Consider the following 25,959-nt stretch of genomic DNA (forward strand, 5'->3'; position numbering starts at 1 on the left):
CCTGTCCAAATTTCTGGACACAGAACATCATCTCCTTCTGGGGTGCAGCTCCTCCTCTTCTGGGCTTCTGCTGGCCTCCCATGCAGACGACAAGAGGAGGAGGAGGCTATATATAAGGTAATGATGTTCTGTGCCCTGAAGATCCGGACAGGAAGACAGGTAAGTATGATGGGGTGGGGTGGGGTGGTCGGCTGAGTTAGTAAATTAGGAGGGGCTAGTTGTGGGCGGGCTAGGTAGAGTAACAAGGAGGGGATGGGAGGGAGAGAGGGAGGAGGAGAGAGTGAGAGTAGGAGGTGGCGTGAGTCAGCTCTGAGTGGCCCAAGGCATCATGGTATGAAAAGAACAGGAAGATGCACCTGTAAACAAATGCAGAAGATGCCAGGAGCTCCCAGAGACCCCCAGAAATCACTCAAAACACTGCTGAAGGTATTTGGGGGAACTTATTAACCCATTAATAGCACTAACAGACCTTTTTTTTTTAAAAGAAAAAAAAATTGCCCGGAAAACCCTTTAAAAGTTAACATTAAAAAAAAAAAAAAAAAATAGACCAAAATATCAAAAAATCAAACCCCCCTTTAAAACTTGGAAAACATAGCAAAATTTATATAAATTTGGATCTTCCGTAAAGGAAAAGACTCGAAAAATAAAACTATCATCATTTTTGCGTAATCCAAATATACGAAATAATACACCAGAAATGTTCTGTTCAATAAACTGATAAGATGATAGCTGATATTATGACGAAGCCATTGCCACAAGCTAGGTTCCAAGAACTGAGGACCATGATGGGACTGACAGAACAAGTAGTTGTTGAGTGGGGGTGTTGGAATAATTCATATTTGTTTATATGAAAGGCAACAACTACAACTGCTGTATTATATGACGAGACATTCTGTTTGTGTTCATACTGTTAAAGGGGTATTCCCACCTCACATACTCACCAGTCTTCACTGCTGTAAAATCTTCTTTCTTCCTGGTTTCTTGCGTCATTTGGTGGGCGGGGTTTCACATGCAACCTGCCGTTTAGCTCTGCCCCCAAATTAGCATGTAGCTCCGCCCACCGCATAGCGTGATCCTATGGGTGGCTGAAGGGCCTGTGATGTCATCAAAGGTCCTCAAACAACAATATATATGCACAATATTGGACTATGAAGTACAGGCAGGAGCAACTCTATTCTGTGTTACATACAGAGATTACAACATGGAAAAAGCACAAGCTAATACAAGAAGACAGTAATCCAACCAATATAAAAAATATCAAATATTTTATTACACACTAAATAACAAATTATTATTAAAAACAATAATGTACAGCAGGGCAGATGGATTTAAGCCAAAGACATACAAAAATAGACACATAGAATAAAGAACGTGGGTGCTTATGCTAGACCATATAAAATGAATATAGGTAGGTATAATAGCATAGGATAACACTTATGTAAGTATAGCAAGGCTATATTAGTACCAACAATAAAATACTGTTGGCAAACAGCACCCCTCCAAAAATATGTCCCTACAAATGTATATCTATATACTGATATTTTATAATTATAGCATAAATAGCTGAGGACATATAGGAGGAGGTAAAAAAATATGTAGAGTGTGAGGTAAACTACATGGGTATTACTCCCTGTCACGGAGCAAAGGTATACGTCTTCCTCCGGATGGTCTTTTGAATCAACACGGACGCAAGAGGTCGGGAGACAACAGCAATTTATTGTAATCCACAAAGTTAGTAGCCGGCGGCGGTCACATCAACCGTAATAACAATAAGTCCACAGAAGTCACAATCCAATGATAGCTTTGGTTCCTTGGTCCTGTAACTAAATCCTGGCTCTCTGCAGAGCTGTGCACAGGCCGGCTAACACATACTAACTGCTAACTACAACTATATACTAAGACTGTTACACCTATATCTGTGGGTGGGAAGGGCTGAGTCACAGATCCTTCCCCCCTCACCTATACCAAGGAGAGCAGACTCCCTGTCTACTATGAACAATGCACCATCCAACATCTTCTTGGGGACACTGAGCAGATTATCTCCACCCATTGTCCTCACTAGTTAGAGGTATTTGCATACAATGTGCTAACACACTAGACCCTAATCAGCCAACTACACATTGATGTATATAACAGGTTAGAGAATACATTCCACATGAAATATATATTACACATTGCCTATAATATAGACTCTAACCATCCCGTGACACTCCCATCAATAGGATATAGATTACAACAGTGTCATTTCCAGAGGAATCCAATATAGGACCATAATCACACTACAATGCAGCCTAGGCTATACAAATATAGAATGCCAATAGCTCCTATAAGGCAATAAGCCAAATACCTGAAGTCATGTCTCCAAATGGTAAAGGTCAGCTAACAACCACGATAAAGTACTGACAGTTAGGTAGACGGACCACCCCCGCAAGCAGCTCCTCTCCCCTATCTGAGTGCAGGACCTAGGTCATGTGGAGTAGACACAGGAATAGCTAGAAACACAGGCTGGTCCCATGCACTTAGCCCCTTCTCCCTCCCCCTGAGAGCAGCAGATACATCACTTGACTTTTAGCAAATAAGTCAGGGCTGTGTCAACAATGAATTGAATAAAGTAAGATAGTGGACAAACAAAGCAGTTTTGCTGAAGCAATGTATTTAGGAAAAGTTTTACATCCACATTAACAAGCAGTATAGATAGGATCCTTGTGATGGGGCAACCCCTTTAAGCTGTTAAAGTTTCTCCCCTTCTTCCTGTGTCTCTCTCTCTCTCTCTCTCTCTCTCTCTCTCTCTCCCTCCACATGTCACGGGTGCACGAGCTGCTGCAGTCTTTCCACAGAACTAGATGCTATAACAAGTTGTAAGCTGTTTGTTGTTGTGCTAAATAAACGCACATTATCTGCTGCTCTAGTGAGACTAGGTGCTGACAGTTAAAAAACCAATATCCTAAAAATACGGGAAAGGTAACGCATAAGCTGGTGTGTGCTATATAGCAAGCAATGATATAGTAGACGAAATATGGGCGCGGCGGACACCAAGAAAAATAAGCCAATCAGACTCACCAATTAGAAGAGAATACACCAGTTGATGGAGTTGAAAGGAACTGTAGATGGTCGTACGCGTATCACACCACATTATAAAAGGGGATTAATCCAAAATAAGTTGGAAGCCATTAGGATAGGGAATGGTGCAGGAAAAAAGGTTCTAGACAGAATGCAATACTACAGCATACAATACAAGCCTAACTCAGGATCATGGCCCTAATGGTGCTTGTCCTGACAGGAACCTATCCCTATATCTATGGCGACCCTATTGGAAATAGCCCTAAATAGAGCACTCAGATAATGTATTTGAGATAAAACATATATGAGCATGCCACCCAACATGCATGTTTCGTCAAGGAAAAGATTGATACCTAACCTTGACTCCTCAGGGATTAAAGGTGCTCAAAACATACAAACCCTGTATAGGTAAGTTGTATGGAGAAAAGACAGCTGAGCATACTTCACTCATACTCACTCATACTTGTACTGATTCAGCCCCACATGGTCATGGGAATAAACAAAAAGTGAGAGAGATGAAGTCCTGATAGTGATACCCAGGATAGTAGTCTCTTGGAGCGCCAGAGAGCACAAAACGCTCAGACCTCAGAGAGACCTCTCCTATATATCAGATACTTACATTATGATTCATAACAGTAGCAAAATTACAGTTATGAAGTAGCCCCGAAAATAATTTTATGGTTGGGGTCACCACAGTAGTGTAACAGCCCCACTTCTCGTCAAACTAAAAAGTGACAGGTGCCCCGCCGTAAATGACGGCCGTAAATGACGGCCGTCTTTTCCTATAGAACTCTATGTAAACGTTTTATGACGGCCATAAAAGACACACAAATTACACACAAATGACGCCTGGCGTTACTCTGTGTGAATGCAGCCTTAAAGCACATTGTCCACCAGCCAGTCAGCCTCTACCTCCTCTTACCCAACAGTCTTGTCCTCCTTCCACCCAAAATTCCCAATCTTCCCAGAACAATAACCCCAACTGTCCCTGCTCCCCAGAGCTGTTCTCCCTTCCTTTGACTGTACCGCAACCTGCCCCTCCATTTCGCGATTCCACGGACCTAACAGACGAGTATCTGTGTCCAGATGCTCAAACACTAGAGTCTCCTCCATTCCATCTCCGGTCGATTTGGTGGCGGATGACCAGCAACCCACCCTCATCGACGACGATGAGACGCAGTTGCTGTCAGGGCAGCCAGTTGACATGCGCATTGTGCAGGAGGAGGAGGCGAGACAGGAGTTGGAAGAGGAGGTGGTGGACGACGAGGACACCGACCCCACCTGGACAAGGCGGATGTCAAGCTGGGAAAGTAGTGTGGATGTTGAGGCAGGTGCAGCACCAAAAAGGGTAGCTAGAGGTAGAGACATGTCCAGAGGCAGAGGTCAGCTGCTTTGCCGAAGCCAGGCCAGACCCGGAATGTCCGAAGATGTTCCCTTTTGTACCCAGCCCAGAAAAACTCCCCCATCGAGGGCACGTTTCTTGAAGGTGTAGAGTTTTTTCAAGGAATGCGCCGAGGACAGATATAGTGTCGTCTACACAATTTGCCTCTCGAAATCAAGTAGGGGCCCTGAGAAGAGCAACCTGTCCACCACTTCAATGCACCGTCATTTGGAATCCAAGCAATGGAATCAGTGGCAGGCAGCAACGGCAGGACAAACGTCGCCTGCCGTTCATGCCACTGCCTCTGCTCACAGTGCTGGCGATGCACTCCAGAGGACGAGCCAGGACATCACTTCATCTGCCTCCGCCACTTTGTTGACTTCTCCCTCATCCTCCCCTGTTTCTGTCTTATCTCCTTCTCCTGCACCATCAAAGGCACCATCAGGCGCTTCTTTACAACAACCCACCATCTCTCAGACATTGGAGCGCCGGCAGAAATACACCGCTAACCACCCACCCACGCAAGCCTAGAACGCCAACATCGCTAAACTGCTGGCCCAGGAGAGGTTGGCGTTCCGGCTTGTTGAAACTCCCGCCTTCCCGGACCTGATGGCAACTGTGGCACCTCACTATGCCGTCCCTAGCCGTCACAACTTCTCCCGGTGTGGCGTCCCCGCCTTGCACCAGCACGTGTCACTCAACATCAGGTGGGCCCTTAGTTCCGCGCTTTGCTGCAAGGTCCACTTGACCACCGACACTTGGACAAGCGCCTGTGGTCAGGGATGCTGCTTATCTTTAAGGACAGGCAGGGTGAATGTGGTGGAGTCTGGTCCCGGGGTGCAAACTGAGGTACCCTATCTCCTCTCCCAGGCCAAAATTCATGGCAGGAGTAGACTGAAACCCTACGACGCTGCAACCTCCACCCCAGCTACTAGCGGCAAACGCTAAAACACTGGTATGGGGAGACGTCAGCAGGCGGTGCTGAAGCTCATCAGCTTGGGGGACAGACAGCACAGTGCCTCCGAGGTCAGGGATGCCATCCTGGCTGAGATGGCATTTTTTTTTCCCTGCTACACCTGGGGCCTGGTATTTTTACGCCTGTGATAATGGCTGGAACCTGGTAGCGGCTCTGGAGCTTGCCAGCCTCCAACACATTCCATGTTTGGCCCACGTCTAACCTAGTGGTGCAAAGTTTTTTGAAAACATACCCAAATGTACCGAAGCTACTGTTGAAAATGCGGCGCTTGTGCGCCCACTTTTGCAAGTGTACAGGAGTCGCTGCTAGCCTAAAAACACTCTAGCAAGGCCTACATCTGTCCAAACACAGGCTGTTGTCCGTCATTCACACACGCTGAAACCCTACAATACCATATCTTGAGCAGGGTGTGTGAGCTGCACAGACCTTTGATGGAGTTCCATCTACAAAACCCAAGGGTTCCTCAAAGTCAGCTCCCAAAGTTTCTGCACCATGAGTTTCCAGGGGTGGCAGAGTTATGGCTAGGGGCAGAGGCATGGATAGGGATGATGTCTAGGGGCAAAAGCAGTGTGGATGTGGAGGCAAGCTAAGCAGAAAAAACTGGGGGTACAAGCTAAGGCATGGACTGGGGTGATGTCTAGGGGCAAAAGCAGTGTGGATGTGGAGGCAAGCTAAGCAGCAAAAACTTGGGGTACAAGCTAAGGCATGGACTGGGGTGATGTCTAGGGGCAAAAGCAGTGTGGATGTGGAGGCAAGTTAAGCAGGGAAAAAGGTGGCTAGAGGCAAAGGGATGTCCAGAGGCAGAAGACAGCTGCATGACAGAAGCTAGACCTGAGCCAGCAAGGCCCAAGATGCCCTCTTTTCTAGCTTCCTTAGAAAAATTCCCCCATCGAGGCCACGTTCCTCGTTGGGGGAGATAATTTCTAAATGTATAGGTCGAGGACAAACTGAGTGTGGTTTACACACTTTGCAATGCAACTCCCCATCTCCCAGGCCTTTCATTCCAGGCTAAAGTACAGCACAACCCACCCACATGCCCAAGGCTTCAACGGCCTCATCTCAAAAATTCTGGCCCAGGAGATGTTGGGGTCCCAGCTTGTGGACACTCTGCCCTTTTTGGGCCTGCTGGCTACTGCGCCACCTCACTGTGCCGTCCACACCAGCACTTTTCCCCAAACATGAGGCGGTCCCTAAGTTCAGCACTTTGCCCAAAAGATCCACGTGACCAGCTACGAATGGACAAGTGCATGCGGACAGGGACGCTACCTTTCAATCTTGGCACAGTGGTTGAATGTACTTGAGGCATGGACCGGGTCGCAAAATGTGGTGGACTGACTTGTCTCCCCACACAACATTCCTGGGAGGAGGGCTGTAACACCACCCTCCTCCTCCGCTGTTAGATTGACCCCAGCTACGAGCTGGAAACGCTGCAACACTGGTGTGGGGAGACGTCAGCAGGCTGGGCTGAAGCTCATCAGCTTGGGAGACGGACAGCACACTGCCTCTGAGGTCAGGGATGCCATCCTGGATGAGATGGCAATTTGTTTATCCCGCTGCCCCTGGGGCCAGGCTTTTTTGTCTTGTTGGAGGGCTCTGGAGCTTGCCAGCCTCCAACACGTTCCATGCCTGGCCCACGTGTTCAATGTAGTGGTGCAATGATTTTTAAAAACATACCCCAAATTAGCTGAGCTAAGGGTGAAAGTGCGGTAGTTGGACACCCACTTTCCCAAGTCTACAGTACCTGGAGCTAGCCGCAATACACTCCAGCAAGGCCTACATCTGCCTGAAGCACCTACTGTTGTGCGAGGTCACCACACGCTCTAACCCTAGATACCGTATGTTGAGCAGGGTGTGTGAGCAGCAGAGACCTTTGATGGAGTACCAGCTACAAAACCCAAGGGTTCCTCAAAGCCAGCTCCCTCACTTTCTGCACCATGAGTTTCCATGGGTGGCAGACTTATGGCTAGAGGCACAGGCATGGATAGGGGTGATGTGTAGGGGCAAAAGCAGTGTGGATGTGGAGGCAAGCTAAGCAGCAAAAACTGGGGGTACAAGCAGCCGGTGGCATCATCACTGACAAGCACAGCTGTCTGTCAGCTGACAGGCTGACTTTCACCAAAATGAACAGACAATGGATAGACTCATCATATACATGTCAGTTACATGACAAATTTAGTGCAATTTGCAAGTCCAAGATGGGTTGGAGATCTGCAGAGAGGAATCTCACCACCTCTTGCGGGTGCCATCATTTGGAAGGCAAGCCCTGGGCTCAGTGGGTGAGAGCAAGCGCAGGATAATCGTCGTTTGGCCTGGCGGCCACTGCCTCTCCCACTGTTGACAGGGCTGGCGCTGCAGTCCAGACCAGCAGCCAGGACACCTCCACATCTGCCTCAGACACTTTGGGGAGTTCAACCTCATCCTCACCTTTTCCTTGCCATTTCTCCTTTTGCCCGCGCCATCATGCGCCTCTTCCCAGCAACTCCCCATCTCCCAAGCCTTTCATTTCATGCTAAAGTACAGCGCAACCCACCCACATGCCCAAGGCTTCAACGGCCTCATCTCAAGAAATCTGGCCCAGGAGATGTTGGAATCCCGGCTGGGGGACACTCTGCCCTTTTTGGGCAGAGTGTCTACTGCGCCACCGCACTGTGCCGTCCACACCAGCACTTTCCCCCAAACATGAGGCGGTCCCTAAATTCAGCGCTTAGCCCTAAAGTTCCACGTGACCAGTTACGAATGGACAAGTGCATGCGGACAGGGACGCTACCTTTCAATTGTGGCACAGTGGTTGAATGTAGTTGAGGCGTGGACCGGGTCGCAAAATGTGGTGGCCTGACTTGTCTCCCCACACAACATTCCTGGGAGGAGGGCTGAAACACCACCCTCCTCCGCTGTTAAATTGACCCCAGCTACGAGCTGGAAACGCTGCAACACTGGTGTGTTACCAAAGATGGTAACTTCACTAGACAGTGTAACTGGAGTAGCTGAGGGATCGCTGTCTTAACCACTTTTTGGCACAAAATTAACTTCCAAAGCCAAATATGGTGCAAGTATATGATGCAAGGACACCTACACACCTATCTCTGACACATTGGGGAGTTCACTCTCATGCGCCCTTTTGGCCTGCACCATCATGCGCCTCTTCCCAGCCACTCCACATTTCCCAAGATTTTCATTGCAGGCAGAAGTACAACACAACCCACCCCCATGCCCAAGCCTTTAACAGCCTCATCGATAAACTGCTGGCCCTGGAGATGTTGGTGTTTGTTTATGCTTCTGGAGACCCAGGCCTTCCGTCAGCAGATGGCAGCTGGGGCACCTCCCTATGCTGGGCCTAGCCGTTACTACTTCTCTTGGTGTGCTGTCCCTGCCTTGCGCCTGCATGTGTCCCATAACATCAGTCGGGCCCAGAGCTCTGCGCTTTGCTGCAAGGTCCACTTGACCACCGACACATGGACAAGCGCCTGTGGTCAGGGATGCTGCAGTGCTTATCTTTAATGACAGGCAGGGTGAATGTGGTGGAGTCTGGTCCCCGGGTGCAAACTGGGGTGGCCTATCTCCTCTCCCAGGCCAAAATTCATGGCAGGAGTAGACTGAAACCCTACGATGCTGCAACCTCCACCCCAGCTACTAGCGGCAAACACTGTAACACTGGCGTGGGGAGATGTCAGCAGGCCGTGCTGAAACTGATCAGCTTGGGGGACAGACAGCACAGTGCCTCCGAGGTCAGGGATGCCATCCTGGCTGAGATGGCATTTTTTTTCCCTGCTACACCTGGGGCCTGGCATTTTTGCGCCTGTGATAATGTCTGGAACCTGGTAGCAGATCTGGAGCTTGCCAGACTCAAACACGGTCCACGCATGGCCCACGTTTTCCAACTTGTTGGTGCCATGTTTCTTTGAAACCTACAGCATTGTGCCTGATATACAGGTCAAAGTGGGGCCATTTTCGTAAGTGAGAACTAGCCTCTGCTAGGCAGAAAACATTCAGAGCACACTCCTCTCATCTTCGCACCGTTGGCTGGTGGAGGAAGACGAGGGGGTTGGAGTGGCATCTGATGTCCCTGTCCCACACGAGGCTAGAGGGTGCACTTCAGTGCATCCCATTGCTTCACCACACATGGTGTGAAGGGGAGTGGAAAATGGAGGAAGTGGAGAGTGACCCTTACAGTTGGGGCCAGCAAAGGCATGCCAAGTAACACACTGGCACACATGGCTGACTTCATCTTGGGTTGCTTTTCAACACATATTTCACATCATGAAGAACAAATAATACTGGATTTTTACAAGCCTCGAACCCCGGTCTAGGTCTAATGTCTGTTCCTTTCTTATATTAGGGGAGAGGGAAAAAAAATTACTTCAGTGATACGTTTAGCGTACATAGACTGACTATTAATGTGTATCCCACTTAGTGTTGTTAGGGTTACACACCGTCACAACCTGGCTAAAGCTTCTATAGCTGTTAATAAAGTCAACATAACTTTACGGTATCCAAAAAGACAGCTGGTACCGACAGAGAGCAAGACAAATGTCAACCAAAGCTGTGAGCTCTGAACACCCACAGTGACTTTGGCGTCATCATCATTATAAGGGAGCGGGTGGTAATAAATAACGTGGCAGTGCCTAAAACCCAAAAAGCTTATACAACTATATTTACATTAAGATACACAAATGACACTTTTTAGTAGCATGTCATGAGACAAGCTGATAAGATCTTCCTTTGTGCAGTGCTATTTGAAAGTTAAACGCTGCCTTTATTTTAATTCTGGAGAAGGTGCAGACATTGGATTTAGAACATGTTGTCTTCATTGTCCAAATCCTCTATATCGGTAACGTGTTTTTCGGGCCGAGCTGTCTGGGAACGAGCTGGTGCAGCACTGACAACCTGGGTGAATATGGCAAGAGCCTGAGATGTAGGGTGAATGAATCCCCAAATTATTTGGGGAATTTCCACTCAGAAACTGGCACTATATACCAGTAGCAAAAATTGTGGGTGCACGTAACCCCAATATATTCTTTGAATTCCCAGTCAGACAATGGCACTATATACCAGTAGCAAAAATTGTGGGTGCACGTAACCCCAATATATTCTTTGAATTCCCAGTCAGACAATGGCACTATATACCAGTGGCAAAAATTGTGGGTGCACATAACCCCAATATATTCTTTGAATTCCCAGTGAGACAATGGCACTATATACCAGTAGCAAAAATTGTGGGTGCACATAACCCCAATATATTCTTTGAATTCCCAGTGAGACAATGGCACTATATACCAGTAGCAAAAATTGTGGGTGCAGGTAACCCCAATATATTCTTTGAATTACCAGTCAGAAACTGGCACTATATAGCAGTAGCAAAAATTGTGGGTGCACATAACCCCAATATATTCTTTGAATTCCCAGTGAGACAATGGCACTATATACCAGTAGCAAAAATTGTGGGTGCACATAACCCCAATATATTCTTTGAATTCCCAGTCAGAAACTGGCACTATATACCAGTAGCAAAAATTGTGGGTGCACATAACCCCAATATATTCTTTGAATTCCCAGTCAGACAATGGCACTATATACCAGTTGCAAAAATTGTGGGTGCACATAACCCCAATATATTCTTTGAATTCCCAGTCAGACAATGGCACTATATACCAGTAGCAAAAATTGTGGGTGCACGTAACCCCAATATATTCTTTGAATTCCCAGTCAGACAATGGCACTATATACCAGTAGCAAAAATTGTGGGTGCACGTAACCCCAATATATTCTTTGAATTCCCAGTGAGACAATGGCACTATATACCAGTAGCAAAAATTGTGGGTGCACATAACCCCAATATATTCTTTGAATTCCCAGTGAGACAATGGCACTATATACCAGTAGCAAAAATTGTGGGTGCACGTAACCCCAATATATTCTTTGAATTCCCAGTCAGACAATGGCACTATATACCAGTAGCAAAAATTGTGGGTGCAGGTAACCCCAATATATTCTTTGAATTCCCAGTCAGAAACTGGCACTATATACCAGTAGCAAAAATTGTGGGTGCACATAACCCCAATATATTCTTTGAATTCCCAGTGAGACAATGGCACTATATACCAGTAGCAAAAATTGTGGGTGCAGGTAACCCCAATATATTCTTTGAATTCCCAGTCAGAAACTGGCACTATATACCAGTAGCAAAAATTGTGGGTGCACATAACCCCAATATATTCTTTGAATTCCCAGTGAGACAATGGCACTATATACCAGTAGCAAAAATTGTGGGTGTATATAGCCCCAATTCTATTGCTAGGGGACTTGCAGTGTATTTCTGAGGTGAAGGTGGGGGGGCACACCGTTGGAACGGGGATTTGGGGTGTATATATGGGGTATACGGGAATACTCTGTCAGTGTGTTCCATTCAGGATCCTGGGAAAGCTGGGTTGCGGCGATTGAGCCCGTCAGTGCCACGTTACACTGACAAGCTTCTCCCTGGAATTGAAGTGATATGTAACCCCAATATATTCTTTGAATTCCCAGTCAGACAATGGCACTATATACCAGTAGCAAAAATAGTGGGTGTATATAGCCCCAATTCTATTGCTAGGGGACTTGCAGGGTATTTCTGGGGTGAAGGTGGGGGGGCACACCGTTGGAACGGGTATCGGGGGTATATATCGGGTATACGGGAATACACTGACAGTGTATTCCATTCAGGATCCTGGGAAAGCTGGGTTGCGGCGATTGAGCCCGTCAGTGCCACGTTACACTGACAAGCTTCTCCCTGGAATTTAGCTCTTACAAGAGCTGTTGTGGTTGTCTTCTCCTTCCTATCCTAGCCTGTCCCTGCCTACCCAGAATCTAAGCCCTAGCTAACTGGACGGAAACCTCCGTCCCCGGTGAATTGCAAGCTCAGAATGACGCGAAGCTGGGCGTCGCTGTTCTTTTAAATTAGAGGTCACATGTTTTCGGCAGCCAATGGGTTTTGCTTACTTTTTTCAACGTTACCGGTGTCGTAGTTCCTGTCCCACCTACCCTGCGCTGTTATTGGAGCAAAAAAGGCGCCAGGGAAGGTGGGAGGGGAATCGAGTAATGGCGCACTTTACCACGCGGTGTTCGATTCGATTCGAACATGCCAAACAGCCTAATATCCGATCGAACATGAGTTCGATAGAACACTGTTCGCTCATCTCTAATTATTACAATGTTAACCACGCCTGCTGTAATAGTGGAAAACTAAAAACACAATACATAGTATTACAATGTTAACCATGCCTGCTGTAATAGTGGAAAAGTTCTCACTTTAGGTAATAAAGTCGCATGGGGCAGCCCCGAGGCTGTGGGTGATGAGGGGAAAATGTGGGTTCTGGACCGAGGTAGTTCTGAAGTTGAGGGGTGAGTCAAATTCATTTTTAAACGGTCCAGATTTTCCCTTCTGGTCGGATTACCCACCACACTGTGGGAGATTTGAAGAATGATTCTACTCGTCCGGGGACCCACTGGATCTTAATTGTACTATGTGACGGGAAAAAAGCGATATTCTTTGACAGTTATGGGATTGCTCCATCGAACGCTGTATTTCCTAAAGATTTTATTTCTTTCTTACAACAGAACTCTGACAACTATATTTATCAGAATAGTCAGCTACAAAGTGTAGACTCTGCTTACTGCGGTCATTATTGCATATACATACTGTTTTGGCTTAGCAGGGGTTTGCCATTTAGAGACATTTTAAATCATTTTAATTCAGATTTAAAAAGTAACGATTCTTTAGTCAGCACCTTCGTATCTGAAACATTGCGGTGTGTGCATGGAAAAAATCTGCACGTATATAACCAAGTCTGTAGAGCCTGTTCATTTGATTAAGATTATTGTGTTGTGACATTCTGAATAAAAAAGCCTTTTAAAATAATTATTGTGTGTTTGTGACTTAGTTGCTGTTACAGGATTGAACAATCAGCTTTTGAAGCCTAAATGTGACATCTGTGGAACTGGTGGGAAAGGATGTAAAATGTCACATAAGGTCATGTTAGGCTTTAGATTGATTGTCTCGGTTTTCTAAATGACAAAAATGGACAACTTATTTGTATGTATTTCAGAGCACAGGATACTCAGTCATTAACTTTTTTTTAGCTCTAGTGTCAAATGACACCTATGGCACAATTAGGATGAGCGGATACTCATAACATTATCTTACAGGAACTCTATTGTTTCTGTTTTCTAGCCGCCAAAACTGGACAGCTTATTTGTATGTATTTCAGAGCACAGGATACTCAGTCATTAACTTTTTTTGCTCTAGTGTCAAATGGCACATATGTATCAATTAGGTTGCTCATAACATTTACTTACAGGAGCTCTATTGTCTCTGTTACACATGTTTAAGTTAGTATTTTTAGTCACATACATAGTTTTATACCAGAACTTTTTGGCCGAATTAAATATACCCTCCAGTGTGGTGGGTAATGCGACCAGAAGGGAAAATCTGGACCGTTTTAAAATGAATTTGACTCACCCCTCAACTTCAGAACTACCTCGGTCCAGAACCCACATTTTCCCCTCATCACCCACAGCCTTGGGGCTGCCCCATGCGACTTTATTACCTAAAGTGAGAACTTTTCCACTATTACAGCAGGCATGGTTAACATTGTAATAATATGTATTGTGTTTTTGGTTTTCTGAATAAAATTATTATATATTTTTTTAAAAAAAATAAATGCTGTGTGTTTGTGGTTTTTTGCTCGTACGCAGAATGTACCGTAAGTTGTGCTGAAAAGACATGTGCGGTCATGCCAATCGCTCATTGTGGCCAGGTCCTCTACATGTCAAGACATGTTTTTGCGCTACACGCCTGCGCAGAAGCACGGCCCGTAGTTGTATTAGGGGAACTTTGTACGGACATGTCACAATATGTCTTGCCGTCTTCTGGGGTGGATGTGTATGAGCTTGACTCATGGCGCCACGCAGCGGTGCTGAAGTACATAGCTGGTTACATCAACAATAAATAGGTATATTATTTATCTTAAATAAAACTATAGACACTTTTTGCGATGGAATGAGTGATATTCCTTTAATATTAAAGAAATATCATTCATGCCAGTGCAAAAGGAGAAGCATATATAAAAAAGGGACGGGCACTTTTGCGCTGAAATGAATGATATTCCTTTCTATCAAAGAAATATCATTTATGCCAGCGCAAAAGGAGAGCATATATAAAAAGGGGCGGAACATCATAATAAAAGGGGTGGGGGGGAAGGGAGGGGGGTTAATTATAAATGGGACGTAGTGACGTCAAAATAATCATATAAAAAGGGGGCGTGGTCATATAATAAAAGGGGTGTGGCTACGTCATAAAAGGGGCGGGGCACCTGTCACTTTTTAGTTTGACGAGAAGTGGGGCTGTTACACTACTCACCACAACATGAGGAACTGTATTAAAGGGTCGTGACATTTGTAAGGTTGAGAACCGCTGGTGTAGAGGAAAGAACATTTCATCTGCAACACAGACAGAGATTCTTTACTATCATGAGTCGGAGAATGTGGGTCTGTCCTTGGATATGTCAGTCTGAGAAATGGAGCCGGCCACTGACAACACGTGGAGCAGTAATGATAGACAAGGACAATACGTGGTTATCACTGGGTCAATATTCTAAGATGCAGCGCCACAATCCAGAAACACAACAAGGGCAGGTGTTAGTTCCACCCAATTTTTGCAGGCCCAGTTCTGCTACCATGCAGAGCCCACCTGCCTCCCCTGGATCTTCTTCTGTTCTTATGTTGGTAAAAATACCCTGCCCGGCTTGCAGCCACAAAAAGGTTTTCCTTCGCACCTTCTTATCTGTGACCTTCTAATTCAGTGGAACTCGACCTTAAGCATGCTGGAACTTCTTTCTCAGAGGAAGATAAATCAGTGGTGGCAGTGTGTATTTGGGGCGTGTGGACTGTACTGGGGTGTTTTATGCCTAATTTGCGACCTAATGAAGGGTGAGTGCAAGACTGAATGAGTGGAGTGAGTTGATCCCTGAGAGCCGCACCTTCATCATGTGATAGCATGGCCCATACAGGAGGAGGAGGAAGACTCCCCTTTGGATATAAGGAGTCCTTGATATGGCAAAGGCACAGCTAGGGGAGGAAGCTGACCCTTATTTCTTTCAAGATGATGATGACGATGACCATGTAATCTGGATCTGCGCACACATTTGCAAGAATGGCAGGTTTTGTGCTCCACTGCTTAAACTCCAACAAGCAGAGGGATGAGTACTGGCTGGCGTTGCTCTTAGATCCTCACTATAAAGCCAAAATGGGGGAATTCGTCCCTGCCTCCCAAATGGAAGTAAATTGGAAGATTATCAGAATACACTGTATTACCCAGCTTGTCACAATTTGTAAGATCACTGCAGGTACCAGCCACACACCTGCCTAGATGTCCTCTGCTTGCTCTCAGTCATCAAGAGCATATAATACTGTGGGGGAGTCTATATATATATATATATATATATATATATATATATATATATATATATATATATATATATATTGTGATGTACGGGGGATTCAGAAGCTCTGGTTTCTTTCCCAAAAGCAGTCTTTATTGCAGCAGACAAGCTTAAAGGTACAGGTAGTGCTGCTCAGCATGTCAAAACAAACTAATAAAAATAAAGACCTACGCCTCTCCGGCGGCTTACTAAACGAGTTATTCCCTCACTAATCATGGGGTCAGCCTACTGCTGGCCTCCTAACAAACAGGGTTCACAAGTAAACAAGGGGTATACATACCCGACCCTTTAACAGCGTTCTTTTGGCAGAGTTTTTTTTCCAGACTGGTTGATTGAGTGTGTTTCAGTCTCTCTCCTCTCTCAGTAACCAGCACACCTGTGCTACTTACAGAGCTCTGCTGGTCTGTTTCCAAGCCTGGAATGGATTGCCCTGCAGGACTGGCCGAACTTTACTCCAGTCCGGGACCTACAAGTTAAACGCCTGTGCATACTGCAACAGTCTTGCGGAAAAATAGCGATTCTCCACTTCACATACCCCCCCTTCCCTTTGTTCGAGCCTGTGGGGTCTGACAACAGCGGCTACCTCTGCACTGCCACAGTATGTTTGGGATAATGCATCCGCATTTCCCTGGAGTCGGCCTGCTCTATGCTCAATCGTGAACCTGTGTTCTTGTACAGTCAAAAACCAGCGGGTGACTCTGGCATTTCTTTCTTTATTGTGAGCCATCCAAGTTAGTGCGGAATGGTCCGTAACCAATGTGAAGTGTTGTCCCAGGAGATAGTACCTTAGGGCTTCAAGAGCCCATTGGATTGCCAGGCACTCTCGTTCCATGATACTATAGTTCTTCTTGGCGGGGGTCAGTTTTCTACTTAAATAGATCACTGGATGTTCTTCTCCACTGACCTCTTGTGACACTACTGCACCCAGTCCTACCTCCGAGGCATCTGTTTATGGAGTGATCAGAACTGGCTGGCAACATAGGGCAACCTTTAGTTCCTGGAAGGCCTTTTCAGCTTCAGCGGTCCATACGATGGAACCAGATTTTCTTCCTTTTACTAGGTCAGTTAGTGGGGTGGCAATGCTGGCAAAATTCGGTATAAACCGTCGGTAGTACCCGACGAGTCCGAGAAAGGCTCTCACCTGTTTCTTGGTGACAGGCTGCGGCCACTTCTGGATTGCTTCCACCTTATTGAGTTGTGGCTTTATCACACCTCTACCAATCACGTACCCCAGGTAACGGGCTTCTTCAAGTCCAATGGCACATTTCTTTGGGTTCGCAGTTAGTCCTGCGGCTCTGAGGGAGTCTAGGACGGCTTGCACTTTTGTGAGGTGACTCTCCCAGTCCTCACTAAAAATCACGATGTCGTCCAGATAGGCAGACACATATTTCAAGTGTGGTTTTAGGACAATGTCCATTAGGCTCTGGAAAGTTGCTGGGGCTCCATGCAGCCCGAACGGCATGTCCCGGTACTGGAATAAGCCTTCTGGGGTAATGAACGCCATCTTCTCCTTGGCTGTTGGAGACAACAGTATTTGCCAATATCCCTTTGTCAGATCAATGGTTAACAAATTGCGAGCCCGTCCTAACTTCTCGATTAGTTCATCCACGCATTTTATATGCGTCAAATTTGGATATCTCATTTAGGCGTCGAAAGTCATTGCAAAACCTGAGGGTCCCATCCGGTTTAGGGACTAAGACAATAGGCTCGCCAACTCACTCTTTGACTCTTCGATGACACCCAGTTCCAACATCTTGTGCACTTCCTCAGTAATCACTTCCCGGCGTACTTCTGGGACATGATATGGCTTTAAACGCACCCGGACATGTGGCTCAGTGACAATGTCATGTTGGATCAGATGTGTGCGCCCCGGTACTGCTGAGAACACATCAGTATTACACTGAACCAACTCTCATGACTCCTGCTTTTGCCTTTGCGTGAGAGCTTCGGAGATTTGTACCTCTGTCTCTGGACTAGGAAGTAGGTTTCGCCTCTCAACATGGGCGTCAGCACTTGTCACCGCTGGAACATTCACTGCCCCGAGTGCTTCACGTTCAATCCAAGGTTTTAGCAGGTTGACATGGTATATTTGCTCAGTCTTGCGTCTCCCTGGTTGGAACACCTTGTAGTTCACCTCTCCGACTCGGGATACTACTTCATAGGGCCCTTGCCACTTTGCCAGGAACCTGGTTTAAAAGTGCGCAACTTGGCAGATCGATTATAGACCCTACTTTGAGCACTTTGAGCTCTCTCCAGATTTTCTCGGACCAGGGGCAAGACTGCTGCCATTCTATCCTGCATGCTGGCAAGAAGCTCAATCACACTTCTGTATGGAGTGTTTTCCTGTTCCCAGGTCTCCTTTGCAATGTCAAGCAGACCTCTAAGCTGACGTCCATAAACCAGTTCAAAAGGTGAAAATCCGGTAGAAGACTGTGGGGCCCCTCGAATAGCAAACAACAGGTACGGCAACAGGCAGTTCCAGTCTTTACCGTCTTTGCCGACAACTTTCTTGAGCATCCCTTTTAGGCCGGATTCACACGGAGTATTCTGGCTCGTGATTTGGTACGTAGACGTTGCGGGAACTTTTGCGGGCCGTATACGCTCCCATTGTTTTCAATGGGAGCCAGTACCGTATACGCGGCGCTATTTTGCGGCCAACGCAAAGTAGCACCACATATACGGTACCGGCTCCCATTGAAAACAATGGGAGCATATACAGCCCGCAAAAGCTCCCGCGGCGTCTATGTTCCACATTACGAACCAAAATACTCTGTGTGAACCTGGCCTTAGTGTTTTGTTGAAGCGTTCAACAAGACCATCGGTTTGTGGATGATAAACTGAAGTCCGTATGTGTTGGATTTTCAGCATTTTGCACAACTCCTTCATGACCCGCGACATAAAGGGAGTTCCCTGGTCTGTTAATATTTCTTTTGGGATGCCAGTCCGAGTGAACATCAGAAAGAGTTCCCGAGAGATTGCCTTAGCTGTGGCGACTCTCAGGGGTACTGCCTCCGGGTACCGGGTGGCATAATCTAAAATTACCAAAATATATTGGTGTCCCTGGGAGGACTTTGGCAGCGGGACCACTATATCCATGGACAAACTCTCAAATGGAACCTCAATTATTGGCAGCGGGATTTATAATTTATAATGGGGCATGGGTGCTGACTTTTGGCAAACAGGACAGAACTAGTTCTAGCACCTTTCACTGGTGTGACCGGGGCATTACCAACTGTTCTAATACCTCACCACTTATTCTCTCCACTCGGTACAACTTATTATTTATAACCGACATATGCGGGTATTCATTCTCAGCTCCCGCATATTTGGGCTTCCCATCAAGCACCTTAACATTTTCCCACCCTCTAGCCAAGGTGGGATTCTGCAGTTGAGCAGACTCAAAATCGTCCCGAGTAATGTCCATGACAGGTAGATCATCTTCCCCTTCAGTATCTTCAGCCTTCCCTGCCATCGCCAACAGGGGAAAACTTTCCTCATCCAGGGTCACTGCAACTGCCGGTGCACTAATACCAGGATCTACCGGCAATGGGGACAGAGTTCTCCAGTTAGGGTCTTCATGGCTCTCACCAAGGACCATGGAGTCACTTGTCGGTGTCTTTGTCATCACATTCGGTATGGGGTTGTCCACACAGTCAGCAAGAGACCCTTGGTGACTCCACAAATTCCAAAAGAGGGGAAAGTCTCTCCCCAATATCACACTGTGAAGAAGTGACCTGACCGCTCCCACTTCATGGGTCTGAGTGCCACAAGGAGTCTCGAACTGAACAAGGGCATTTGGATATTTACAGGTCTCTTTGTGGATGCACACGACGCCGACCCATGTTCCAGTGAAAGTGTCAGAGTCCACCAGACTAGTATGCACTAGTGTCACTAGACTTCCAGAATCAAGTAGGGCCTTCACCGCATAGCCAGCAATCTTCACCCAGCAAATGTGCCTATCTGTATCAGCTAGAGACTCGGTCAGACCTACTGAACGAGCAAAGAGTGACATTCTTCTGGCTGAGCTGCAGTCCATTGGTTCTTGGGTCAGGGGACAGTTGGCTGCAATATGTCCTGGCCCTTTGCATCTCCAACAGTAGATCACAGCAGGTCTTCCTGGTGGAGTAATGGGTCGCGTCTGCAGTCTCTCCCCAGAACTTCTGTTACCGGTTCCCTTCATTTCAACTTCGGGTTGACGGTTAGGGGGTGGAGCCTCTCTGGCCCAAGGTATGACCTTGCTTGGAGACCAAGCTGCTTTTTGAGGCCGGGCTGTGGTTGACCCACGTGGACAGTTTTGCAAACAGGTCTTCCGTTGCCTGGTACCTCTCCACAAGGCTTTCCAGCTGATCAGCATCTGATCAGCGTCTGCCTGTCCAATCCACCTCTGCAGTTTTGGCGGTAAGGACCGTATGAACTTGTCCATCACTATGATTTCTGTGATCTGAGCTGGAGTGTGAATTTCAGGCCGCAGCCACTTCTTTACTAAGAGTATTAGGTTGTGCAGTTCTGACCGCGCTGGGGAATTCTCTGAAAAAGTCCACTGCTGTACCTTTTGAGCCCGTACGTATACATTCACCCCTAAGTGGGCCATGATCTCCGCTTTCAGCTTCTCATAGTCCTTGGCTTCCTCAACAGCTAAGTCGTAGTACGCTTTTTGAGGTTCTCCTGTCAGGAATGGCGCCATTACTTCGGCCCATTGTTCCTTTGGTAAACCCTCTCTCTCAGCAGTATGCTCAAATACCGTCAGGAACGCCTCCACTTCATCGTCAGCTGTCATCTTTTGGAGAAATTGGGTAACCCTTTTGGACGCTGTCTCAGCAACCGCTGCCGGTTCCCGTGACACACTAGAGGCTCCTGCTGACAACTTAGCCACTTGTTTCACAACCTCTTGAATGAGCTGACGATCCTCACGTGCACTTTCCAGTAATGCAGCATTTGTTTGCTGTTGCGTGGCATTAGCTTGCTGTACGCTTTCCAGCAACACAGCATTGGTTTGCTGTTGCGTGGCATTAGTTTGCTGTTGCGTGGCATTAACTGAGTCCGACTGGACGTTTTAACCCTTTCGATCGCGCCGTGAAACATCATGGCGCGATTGAAAGGCATCTGCCGACATTGCAAACCGATCGGCACCCCCCGCGGCGAGATCGGGGGGTGCCAATATCAGTAAAAGATAGTCTGGGGTCTGGCCAGTGACCCCAGACTACCGGAGCCCCCACATACCTGGTGATCCTGCCCGGGCAATGGAGGAAGTGAGCGATGCTTGCTTTCATTAAAGCATCAACTGATTCAAGTGTCCTAAATGGACACATGAAAAAGAAAAAAAAAAAAAGTGAAAAAATAAAATAAAGTGTATAAAAAAAATTAATAAAGTTATAAAGCCCAAAAATCCCCACAACAGTACCAATAAAAAGTGCACATTGTCCCGCAAAAAATAAGCCCCAATCCAACACTGTCAACCGAAAAATAAAAATGTTACGCCTCTCAGAAGATGGCGATGCAAAAAGCATTGATTTATGTCCCCATATGTATTTTTGTTCTGCAGAATTAGTTACGCATAAAAAAATACTATAAATGAGGTATCGCCGTAACCATACCGACCTGCAGAATAAAGGGGACATGTTACTTTTACTGTACGCTGCATGGCGAAAAATTAAAAAGGTAAAACTCAATGCCACGATTGATTTTTTTTTTTTTTTTAAATCCAGCAAAAAGAGTTAATAAAATGTATTCAATAAGTTGTAGGCACCCAAGATGGTGTCAATACAAAATGCATCTCATCCCGCAAACAACAAGTCCTTATATGGCCACGTCACCAGAAAAATAAAGAAAATCTAGCATCTAGTAATGTGAAGACAAAATCCCGCAAAACCGCCAAATCATTAGAACACGACTGGCTGTGTCAGGAAAGGAATATATAAGCTGTGCGAGCGAATATCAGGGGACACCCCAGATTTATAGATTATGAGCGAAAAGACACCAGAAGTGACCCCCAGAGTGACTCCCCAGAGTGAATCATAGGAGTTACTGGGACATAGTAGATTATTTGGTGTTTGCAATGTTCTCCGCACTGCTTATATATTCCCTCTTCGCCATCCGCTGTGCAGTCATGTCTGGGATAGTAATACTCACTACACCCCCTGAGAAATTTTTTGAGGGGTGCAGTTTTCAAAATGGGGTCACTCCTTTGGGGAATCCACTTTTCTGGTACCTTACAGGCTCTACAAACATGACATGGCGTCCAGATACCAAACATCTGAATCTGTGCTCCAAAAGCCGCATCGCGCTCTTTCCCTTCTGCGCCCTGCTGCGTGCCCAAACTGCAGTTTATGACACATGTATGACACATGTATGACACTGGTGTACCCAGAATAACGGACGTAATGTCATATGTGGGTATAAACTGATATTAGGGCACAGCCGGACACAGAAGGGAAGAAGGGTTATTGGGTTTTTGGAGCACAGACGGTTTGGTTTTTGGATGCCATGACACTTTTGCAGGGCTGAAACGCCAGTAAAGTGGAATCCCCTGATATGAGACCTTATTTTGGAAACTACACCCCTAAAGGATTTATCCAGGGGTACAGAGAGCATTTTTAACCCCCAAGTGTTGCTATAACTTATCCATAAATGAATATGAAGCTGACTGTGAGAAGTTAAAAATGAAAATTTTGCAGAGATTCGCCATTTCAGTGCGTAATATGTTGTGCCCGCCTTGTATCAGAGATGAACGCTCTAAAAGGTGTTGTGCCCGGGATACCCCCTACCAGTTTTTAAGTTGGGCACAACATGTTGCGCACTGAAATGGCGAATCTCTGCAAAATTTTCATTTTTAACTTCTCATTATCAGTTGCGATTTCATTTCTGGAAACTAAATAAATGCAACACTCAGGGGTTAAAAATGCTCGCTATACCACTTGATAAATCCCATCAGTGGGCTAGTGTCCAAAATGGGGTAACATGTCTGCGGATTCCACTTTATTGGCAATTCAGGGGGCATGACGTCCAAAAACCAAACTGTGCTCCAAAAACCAAAACAGCGCTCCTTCCCTTCTGTGCCCGGCTATGCCCAAACAGCCATTTCTAGCCACAAATGGCATTAAGTACGTTATCCGGGGTACACCAGTGTCATACATGTGGGCATACTCCACCATTTGGGTACACAGCAGGACGCAGATGTGAAGGAGCGATATGTGCTTTTGGAGTGCAGATTTAGATTCTTTGTTTTTGGACACCTCGTCACATTTGCAGAGACCCTAAAATTGTCCCTACAAAATAGGGTCACTTCTTGGTGAATTCCAGTTTACTGTCACCTGTGTAGTTTCTAAAATGGGGTCACATTTGAGGGGTTTCCATTGTATTGATACTTTAGGGGCTCAGCAAATGCGACATGGCACCAGAGAACTATTCCAGCAACATCTGCTTTCCAAAAGCCAAATAGCGCTCTTTCCATTCTGAGCCCCACCATGTACCCATACAGCAGATTATGGCTACATATGGGGTATTGCCGTGTTAAGAAGAAATTGTGTAACAAACTCTGGGGGGCTTTTAATTCTTCAGCTACTTGCAAAATTAAAAATATGGCGCTAAATGGACGATTATTGGAAAAAAAAAGTAATTTTTAATTTTTACGTCCCATTGTTAATAAAATCTGTGAATCAGCTGTGAGGCCAAAATGCTAACCAAACCCCTAGATAAATTCTATGAGGGGGTAGTTTCCAAAATGGGGTCACTTTTAGGGGGTTTCCACTGTATTGATACTTTAGGGGCTCTGCAAATGCGACATTGCACCTGAAAAATATTCCAGCAAAATCTGCCCTTCAAAAGCCGTACAGCGCTCTTTCCATTTTGAGCCCTGCCATGTTCCCATACAGTAGATTATGACTAGAGATGAGCGAACAGTGTTCTATTGAACTCATGTTCGATCTGATATTAGGCTGTTCAGCATGTTCGAATCGAATCGAACACCGTGTGGTAAAGTGCGCCATTACTCGATTCCCCTGGGACAGGAACTACGACACCGGTGACGTTGAAAAAAGTAGGAAAAACCCATTGGCTGCCGAAAACATGTGACCTCTAATTTAAAAGAACAGCGACGCCCAGCTTCGCGTCATTCTGAGCTTGCAATTCACCGGGGACGGAGGTTTCCGTCCAGCTAGCTAGGGCTTAGATTCTGGGTAGGCAGGGACAGGCTAGGATAGGAAGGAGAAGACAACCAACAGCTCTTGTAAGAGCTAAATTCCAGGGAGAAGCTTGTCAGTGTAACGTGGCACTGACGGGCTCAATTGCCGCAACCCAGCTTTCCCAGCATCCTGAATGGAATACACTGACAGTGTATTCCCGTATACCCTATATATACACCCCAAATCCCCGTTCCAACGGTGTGCCCCCCCACCTTCACCCCAGAAATACCCTGCAAGTCCCCTAGCAATAGAATTGGGGCTATATACACCCACTATTTTTGCTACTGCCATATAGTGCCATTGTCTGACTGGGAATTCCAATAATATATTGGGGTTACAAATACCCTCATTTCTTGCTACTGCCATATAGTGCCAGTTTCTGACTGGGAATTCAAAGAATATATTGGGGTTACAAATACCCTCATTTCTTGCTACTGCCATATAGTGCCATTGTCTGACTGGGAATTCCAAGAATATATTGGGGTTACAAATACCCTCATTTCTTGCTACTGCCATATAGTGCCATTGTCTGACTGGGAATTCCAATAATATATTGGGGTTACAAATACCCTCATTTCTTGCTACTGCTATATAGTGCCATTGTCTGACTGGGAATTCCAATAATATATTGGGGTTACAAATACCTTCAAGTTCTGCCACTGACATATAGTGCCAGTTCCTGACTGGGAATTCAAAGAATATATTGGGGTTACAAATACCCTCATTTCTTGCTACTGCCATATAGTGCCAGTTTCTGACTGGGAATTCAAAGAATATATTGGGGTTATAAATACCCTCATTTCTTGCTACTGCCATATAGTGCCATTGTCTGACTGGGAATTCCAAGAATATATTGGGGTTACAAATACCTTCAAGTTCTGCCACTGACATATAGTGCCAGTTCCTGACTGGGAATTCAAAGAATATATTGGGGTTACAAATACCCTCATTTCTTGCTACTGCCATATAGTGCCAGTTTCTGACTGGGAATTCAAAGAATATATTGGGGTTATAAATACCCTCATTTCTTGCTACTGCCATATAGTGCCATTGTCTGACTGGGAATTCCAAGAATATATTGGGTTTACAAATACCCTCATTTCTTGCTACTGTCATATAGTGCCATTGTCTGACTGGGAATTCCAAGAATATATTGGGTTTACAAATACCCTCATTTCTTGCTACTGCCATATAGTGCCATTGTCTGACTGGGAATTCCAAGAATATATTGGGTTTACAAATACCCTCATTTCTTGCTACTGCCATATAGTGCCATTGTCTGACTGGGAATTCCAAGAATATATTGGGTTTACAAATACCCTCATTTCTTGCTACTGCTATATAGTGCCATTGTCTGACTGGGAATTCCAATAATATATTGGGGTTACAAATACCTTCAAGTTCTGCCACTGACATATAGTGCCAGTTTCTGACTGGGAATTCAAAGAATATATTGGGGTTACAAATACCCTCATTTCTTGCTACTGCCATATAGTGCCATTGTCTGACTGGGAATTCCAAGAATATATTGGGTTTACAAATACCCTCATTTCTTGCTACTGCCATATAGTGCCATTGTCTGACTGGGAATTCCAAGAATATATTGGGTTTACAAATACCCTCATTTCTTGCTACTGCCATATAGTGCCATTGTCTGACTGGGAATTCCAAGAATATATTGGGGTTACAAATACCTTCAAGTTCTGCCACTGCCATATAGTGCCAGTTTCTGACTGGGAATTCAAAGAATATATTGGGGTTACAAATACCCTCATTTCTTGCTACTGCCATATAGTTCCATTGTCTGACTGGGAATTCCAAGAATATATTGGGTTTACAAATACCCTCATTTCTTGCTACTGCTATATAGTGCCATTGTCTGACTGG

The 25,959-nt window shown here is 45.8% G+C and overlaps 1 protein-coding gene across 1 annotated transcript in view; it reads left to right on the top strand.

Annotated features, from left to right (window-relative positions):
• LOC142210251 (uncharacterized) overlaps positions 1–25,959 on the top strand; it is a 180,963-nt gene that overhangs the window by 49,833 nt on the left and 105,171 nt on the right. Inside the window, exon 7 of the mRNA XM_075279287.1 lies at positions 9,965–9,979. Within this exon, the coding sequence (XP_075135388.1) occupies positions 9,965–9,979 (15 nt within the window). The remainder of the gene's footprint in view (positions 1–9,964; positions 9,980–25,959) is intronic.

Source organism: Leptodactylus fuscus, chromosome 6 (assembly GCF_031893055.1).
Source record: "Leptodactylus fuscus isolate aLepFus1 chromosome 6, aLepFus1.hap2, whole genome shotgun sequence".
NCBI lineage: Eukaryota > Metazoa > Chordata > Amphibia > Anura > Leptodactylidae > Leptodactylus > Leptodactylus fuscus.